We start from the raw sequence: 7999 nt of genomic DNA on the forward strand, positions 1-7999 counted from the left end.
CTTGGTCTTCTGATCCACCAGTCCCTGTGCTGGGCAACTATCTAGTCCCTGGAACAATGCATTCTGATGGTCCAATATTGCCAGGTAACGACCCTTTCTGATCTGTTTTGCTTTTACCATTGACCTCTTTGCTGCCTTTACTGCCCACTCTGCCTTCCCACTGCTTTGTGGGTACCCAGGGGAAGACATCTTGTGCTGAATCATTTGAATCCTGTTGCTTGGCTCGTCTCAGGTATACCTCCGTACCCAAGTGCGAAGTGTGTCTTCGTCTCACAATATCCGCACTTAATTTTGCTGGGATTATTGCTTAGTACTGCTCTTTGACATTTCACATTTCTGTTTTGCAGGAAACTTTGACATTTTGAAATTTGTTTTCATTCCAAATTGGAATATTTTCAAAATTTCCAGCAAAACAGAAATTCTGAAGCAGAAGAAGAAGAAATGTTTTGAAAGCTTGTTTCAAAACAAAATTTAAATTTTTTTAAACTATTTCATTTAAATAAAATAATATTTGATATTTTTTATTTTTCCATTATTTCATGACACATCAATAGTTGTAGTATATAGTATGTCATGTTTTCATGTACATTTGCTATATTATGCTTTCTCTTTAAACCACAAGTAATTAAATAGATTTTTAAAACATCAAACTTTTAAATATTTAGTTACATATGTTTGTATGATAGCAATAACATCAAAATAGCAAATATATATCTAAAAATAAAATGAAATTTCATCTTCCAAGTGTCTGCACTACAGAAGTAACTGCATAAAGACCGATACCACGGTCAGGATCCTCGGTACAGTAGTTTGCTACTTTCAAATCTGGATCAATCCCACAGTTCTTTCTCACGACAAAATCCTGAAAATCTGGGTCCAAGTACTGCTCAGTTACACCTAGGCTTGTCAAGTAACTTGTGGAAGTAAATTTAAGCGTCATCCCACTGACTTCAAGGGAGATACTTAGACTTACACTGATGCAACTGAAAGCAAAGTATGGCTCACTGAATTCAAGTAGCCTGTAATAATTGTTAAAAGCAGTAAGGAGTGTTGGCCAAGCTGAACAATTTGCTATAGCGGATCTTGTAAATTTACACTTATTATATATAGTTACAGATGATGGTTGCATGGCATAATAAGAGAAATCCTAACCAGGTGCTATTGGCCCCACTTCAGAATACCTGTGAAAAGACCAAATTTATAGATGATCAATTCTTAGCTGCTGTTTCAAGGGAATTTTTCCATTTATTAAAATTCTCCTTTTTCTTTTTCCTTAAATGAACTGTAGGAACCCTAGAAATCAAAGTCCTGTTTATTCACTGGCAGCAGTGCTCCTTTACCCAATCTTAGGTTTTAATAACATACAAAATATACTAGGCCAAATCCTCACCTTCGTGCTCTGCAGGTGTGGAGCTGGCTGAGCACCTGTGCCCTGGCAAGCTTTGCATAGCCATCAAGAGCAGCCACCTGCTTCAGAGGCAGAGTCTTAGGCTTTGCTGCAGATGGCCATATACAGTAACTGTGGAGCTTCTGTGGGAGATGATGAATCCTGTATGCCCTAGTTCAAGGGCTGGCCCCTCCAAAGCTGTTAGAGTGGTCCAGGCATGAGATGAGGCTGACAGTTTGGAAATGGGGCTGTCAGCTGGAACTCATGGTACCAGTGATTTAGATGCATATAATAAGTATAGAGATGTTGAAGTGGTCATGTTTTTACATGTACATTTGCTATATTATACTTGCTCTTTAAACCACAAAAAATTAAATAGATTGTTTAAAACCTCAAACATGTAACTATTTAGTTACATCTGTTGGTATGATAGCAATAAGAACAAAAAAATAGCAAATAGAGTGGCAGTAAAGGATGTGGTCAACTTAACAGCTTCTCTGGTCAATTTTAACTTTGCTTTTTCTGACCTTGATGCATTTATGTTTTCAGACATCACTATGTATTAGCATATACATATTTGTGCACAGTATCTTTTTTTAAGGAAAAATTAGGAGAACGGCTATTGATCATGTATATCAGTAAATACATCATACATGGGGCTGATCCTATAACCACTGGCATTCAAATCTCCTGTTGCTATAAATGAGAATTTAGAATGTGTGTAATATGCAGGCTTGGGCCCTTAGGATCCAGACCTGCCAAGTACTGAACACCCTCGGTTCCCATTTGGATCTGTGTGTTTCAAAGACACTTGGAAGTTATAGGAGCCCTTCAGCACCTCAGAGGATTGGGGTCACTGTGCCTTTATTTCAATGTGCACAATGTATTAATGCCAGCAACTGCAGTATGATAGTCTGCATTTTTTGACTGAGTTTTAACTGTACTTGGTCCCTCTGTTGACTTCAGTGTGCCTGTATGTCTACGGGCTCATATGTAGATGTAAACAGAGCCCTATTTATGTGTAATGCACAGATCTCCAGACATACCGATGTGAAAAGAATGTCTGGAATGGGAACTCTTCCCTGTAGTTATTTCTGAACTATATTTCTTTCTACATGCCAAAGACCCTTGTCCCTAGACCTGCCCCGGGCTTCTCTAAACAGAACATTTGTGAGTTATATAAGCATAGACACAAATCTGGAAAACATATTGATATAAAAACTTCCTTCGTTTGCCCCTCTTCTTGAATGACTAAAAGGCCAAATAGAATTTTAAATAACTTTTCCACCTTCCCCAAAATTATTTTTCTTAGGGCAAAAAACAAGCATGAGAAAGGTCACTCTAAAGGGGGGAGGGAAGAAGAGGGGCTCTTACACCAGGTAACCCCAGTCCCAACTGTCAGAGCAGCCTTTGGAGTCTGTCATAGGGACATATCTGGTGTCCAGAGCCATTCCTGTATACAGGTTCCATTTGTCCCAGGTACTGTTACTCTGGCTGGCTTGTCACGGGCCTCCATTGAGCAGACAGTTGGGGCAGGATTATGACTGGGAGGGAGGGGGTGATGAGGAGGCCCACTGCCTCAACAGAAGCTCCTTGAGGCAGTACAAAGAGAGTATGTCTGCTGATACATCCTTCAAAAGTGTTAACTATGCACTCTCCCCTGCATGGAGGTAGCTCCATTGGCACGTGCAAGGATTTGGGGGTGGGTATCATCCCACCTCCTCTTTGCCCATTTTAGGGGAGTCTGGAAAGATTTGCATAGACAACACTTGTGCTGTCTGAGTGCAAGGACTGGGAATGTACCCAGCCCCTCCAAAGAGACAGAAAGGCACAGATTCCTTGCACCTGACCGTCACCTAGCCCTTTGCGTTTCCACATATGCTGACCCTTGGAGAACTGAGTTACGTGTTTCCTGTATTAGGCTCATTCTCTGCCTCATGAAGTTTAGTTGGTTTAGATGCGCCAAGTGTGACCCTTTCTCTTTGTGAGCTGTTTTTTCCCACTTGTACCTTCCGCCTCCCTCGCAGCAACACACAATTATAGGACAAAAGATGACCAGGAAATACCTTTTTAGATCTTGAGTTTATACAGCTATGCCATGCTTCCCTCCTTTCACACACATCTCTAATGCCCTTTAATAACAACTTTATGAATTGCTTCTTTTTCTGCCTTAGTTAATTGCATTTGTTAATGATTTTCTGTAAAAATTCCTTTTAATGCTCAGCTGTTACTTAATTGATGGTCCCATATACAAATGTACATGGAAAGACTTAAAATAAAATGCCAGTAACTGAAGGCAAGCAGCATTCATGCAAGGTGGCTTCTCATAAAGTCATTGGAGTCTGGAAGCTAGATGGTGTGAAAATTAATTCTTAATAACATGCTGGCAGATTTGTGATTGACTATTTTGCTATTGAATAGTAATATATCTTTGCTGGTGAGGCAAATGTAGGCCATGAGTTAATCTGAGCAGTGGTGCCTTGTTTACAGAAGAACATTTCCAAGTATTCCCTTTAATTGAGCCACAGAACGCACATGGAGAGACTCACAATGCATGCAGACCTGTGGAATAAACCCAGACGAACGTTTTCATAATAGGTTATATAAAGCTTGACTCCTAAATTAAAAGTGGACTGATTTTTTTCAGAGATACTGAGTGCCTTCATGTCCCATTTGAAGGTTTCCTCTCTGAAAAGTGACTGTAAATACAGCACTGGATGGTTCCCTGTTTGTCTCTCAATGACTCCATAACTAATACACTTGGTGGTTTACAAGTGTAAAGCTGTTTCTTCCGCCAGCCCCGCAAACTCAACCTTGTGGCACAGTGTAAACTTCTTTCTTTTTAATGCCGGTAGCTAATGAATAGAAAACAAAACTTGTATTTTATCACCTTTTTAGAAATATTTCTGTGCAAACTCTTTGACTGTTATGATGCATGGAAAGGAGTTGGCTATGGGAAGAATCATTTCCAACCTCTCTACATTGTTATAAAGTTAAACATTTAACTTGTAGACTCCCTATATTAGAAGCTCCAGCACTTAATAGTGCATCCAGCAGCTATTAAAGCAGAGGAACACACTTAAGAAGCAGTAATGCCTAAAGCTGATAGTGGACAGCAAACTAGATATGAGTTGGGAATATGATAAAATAGTAGGGAAGACTCAGTTTTGATCTACAACATAACAACCTGTAGCAGGGCAGTTATACTCCTTGGTGCCTCTGCTGACAATAGAGTTGCCAGGTGTCCAGTTTTCGACCAGAATGCCTGGTCGAAAAGGGACCCTGGCGGCTCCAGTCCGCACAGCTGATGGGGCCACTAAAAGTCCGGTTGGCAGCAGCAGCTGGCTCCACATAGCTCCCAGAAGCAGCTGGCATGTCCCTTCAGCTCCTAGGCACAGAGGTGGCCGGGGGGTTCCACGCACTACCCTGTCCACAGCGCCGGTGCAACCCTGAGCACTGGCTCTGCAGCTCTCATTGACCGGGACCTGTGGCCAATGGGAGCTGCAGGGGCAGCGTCTGCAGATGAGGGCAGTGCATGGAGCCCCCTGGCCACCCCTCTGCCTAGGAGCTAGAGAGACATGCCGTCCGCTTCTGGGAGCCGCCTGAGGTAAGTGGAGCCCACACCCCGAACCTCTTCCCACATGCCAACCCCCTGCCCTAGCCCTGAGCCCTCTCCTGTATCCAAACTCCCTCCCAGAAACTGCACCCCCTCCCACACCCCAACCCCCTGCCCCATCCCTGAGCTCCCTCCTGCACTCCAAACTCCTCGGCCCCAGCCCGGAGCCCCCTCCAGCACCCTGAACCCCTCATCCCTGGCCCCATCCCAGAGTCCACACCCCCAGCCCAGATTCCATACCCCCTCCCACACTCCTGCCCCAGCCTGAAGCCCCCTCCTCCACCCCTCATCCCTGGCCCCACCCCAGAGCCTGCACCCCCAGCCAGAGCCTTCACCTCCTCCTACACCCCAACCCCCTGTCCCAGCCCAGTGAAAAGGAGTGAGTGAGCGATGGGTGGGGACAGGGGGTGGGGCAAGGGTGTTCGGTTTTCTGCAATCAGAAAGTTGGCAACCCCAGCTGACAACAGTACTCCAGTACTCTTTCTGTGACTCTGGTGAGAAAATACCTTATGCACTAATTCCAGGGTTTTATCCTCTCTATGGACCAGATTCTGATACCCCTACAGTGATAGCCCCTGGTTCAGTCTTGTTCACATCAATGAGAACACTCGTGGAAAGAGGCACTACTTCACATAAGGGCAGCAGAATCTGCCTCTGTGTGGGTTCTCTCTAGTGTAAGAACGTTGGTGCGAATTGCAGAAACACCTCCCCTCCCATACACTATCACAGATCACTTGCAGTGTGTATAACATCCTTGTGGCATCTAAAGCAATTTCTTACATGGAAAAGTAATATAGGAAAGTAGGTAATGCATTTTTATCACTATCTTAATGTGACTGAGCAGATGGAAACCAGGAGGGGAGCCAGCACCATGCAACCAGCCAGCTTTCCACAGGTCACCAGCAAGTGGTTCACAGGCTCCAGTCTGAGAATCCTTGCCATTTTGAGCTCTGGGCACTTTGTTACTGGAATGATTTAGACAAATGGGGGGGAGGGGGGAAGGGGATTTAGAGAAGAGCCATAAAAAAGAGTCAAAGATTTAAACCTGACTTGCAAGGAATGATTTAAAAGAATTAAATATACTTGGCTAAGGGACAAAAACCCGGGAACATAACTGTTTACACCTTTTGAGTACTTGTAAACATCACAGGGAGAAGAATTATTTAAGGTAGCACAAGGTAATAGATATAAGAAATTTTATCTGTATGTGAGAAAATTCTTCTTAACTATGAGATCATCTACACTGTGGAGAAGTCCCAAGAGGTAGGATGAAGGTCCCATCACTTGTGGCATTTAAAACTAATCTGGATAAAGCCTTTGAGACAATCCTGCCCTTCCTGGGGTTTGGACTAGATGACTTTAATCGGTCTCTTCCACATCTGACTTTTCTAGATATTGCTCTTTATGTGTAGAAGGTAAACAAAATGCTTCGGCCTTGCTGCCTCAATTCCAAACAAAACTGGTACATGTCTTGTTGATCAAGGAATGTTGCAGAGTACAGCCACAGCATTTGTCATTTTCTTTTAAAGTGCTGGGTGGTTGATCCCTGTCATCTGTCAGGAAGTGGTGTAATGGGTTAAGGTATATTGATAGAAGTCTCAATAGCTGCTATAACAGAAGCCAAGTTTAGGCCATACCATTAGTAATGCATAATGAAATGACCTAAGTGAGAGGCAGGCTTTGGGGAATAAAGGCATTTGAGCTGGATAGCTCTAGTATGTGATCTTACTATTAAAATTAAGCTTCTGGCCTCTGACTGAAATGATGAAAATAAATCCTCCTATATTCTTCTATATTAAGAAGCTATGTTGTAACACTTTTTTAAAGACAGGGTATTAATCTATCCCTCTCTCCTTGTCTTTTTCTTTTCTAGGTACAGGACCTATTTATGCTACAGACCCACTTCTATATATGTTCCTGTTAATACTGCATAAGCTTGTACACTTATTAGTAAACCACTGATGGACTATTTTATCCAATATTCCTAAGCCAAACAAAAAGGAACCTGTTTAAAAACAAAACAAACCCTTGATAAGAACTGTAGTTTTAAAGATGGACAGAGAGAGACTGAAAGAAGCATGACAAACTGTACATGGGGAGGGGGGAACATATTTTTGGGGATGTTACACAAAATAAACCACCTAAAATAATGAATCTAGTTTCCAGATGATATGGTGTAAAGCCACGCTCTGTGCATGGCACCTATGATTTCTCTATTTTAATGTAATTTTTTTTCTTTTCTAAACCTTCCCTCTGACTATTCATTTTGCACGAACTGTTGAGCAGTTATCTTTATGATAATATGTAAAGATGTTGAGTTAAAGCCCTTCTAAAGAAGGGAAATATTTTTAGTAGATTATTGTGTTTAGGTTTTTGGATTTCCTTTTTCTGATTTTTAATTAAAGTAAATTATTTCTTTTTGAGACATTTTGATTAAAAAAGGCACATCTTACCATAATTAATATTCACTGTCAATAATATTTATTTTTAAATAAAGATTGGAAGCAAGGTAAGACATTTGTTTATAAACTGTATTGTATATTGCTGAATAACAGTTGAATAAAAAGATTTTGAAATAATGTTTCTGCAGCTGTGTATGAGTTTTAATGCCTTTATACCTAGACAGCACTGAATTGCTACATGTATTGTGTGTTCCTCCTTCAGTCACAATTCATGGCTGTTTGCCTACTTTCTGAAGCACTCAGAACATCCAAGAATCTTGCTATCACCTGCCTGTTCACAACAAGCAGGGCAAAGGAACGGTGGTGCAACATGTAACTGTATATTAAATCTATATCAAAAAGGAATCTGGTGCCAGGTGTGTTAGTATCTGGTCACAAAACAGAGATTTATTTCACTATGCTGATAACCTCAGTCTGGGGAAGCTGCTACATTATGCAAAGTCAGAAGAACCAATAAACAATATGGAATGTTGAAGGTAGGTTAAATTTTGGATGTATCCGTTTTTACAATATCCTTGCAAAAACAATGGAATG

General features: G+C 41.6%; 1 protein-coding gene across 3 annotated transcripts in view; it reads left to right on the top strand.

Moving 5' to 3' along the window:
* The window catches only part of VSTM2B (V-set and transmembrane domain containing 2B), a 33702-nt gene extending 26170 nt beyond the window's left edge, over positions 1-7532 (top strand). For all 3 annotated transcript variants that reach the window (XM_073307764.2, XM_073307765.2, XM_073307766.2), the window contains one exon: positions 6877-7532. In XM_073307764.2, coding sequence (XP_073163865.2) covers positions 6877-6965 — 89 coding nt within the window. In that variant the 3' untranslated portion in view covers positions 6966-7532. The remainder of the gene's footprint in view (positions 1-6876) is intronic.
* The last annotated feature ends 467 nt before the right edge of the window (positions 7533-7999 follow it).

The sequence above is a fragment of the Lepidochelys kempii genome, chromosome 12 (assembly GCF_965140285.1).
Source record: "Lepidochelys kempii isolate rLepKem1 chromosome 12, rLepKem1.hap1, whole genome shotgun sequence".
Classification (NCBI taxonomy): domain Eukaryota; kingdom Metazoa; phylum Chordata; order Testudines; family Cheloniidae; genus Lepidochelys; species Lepidochelys kempii.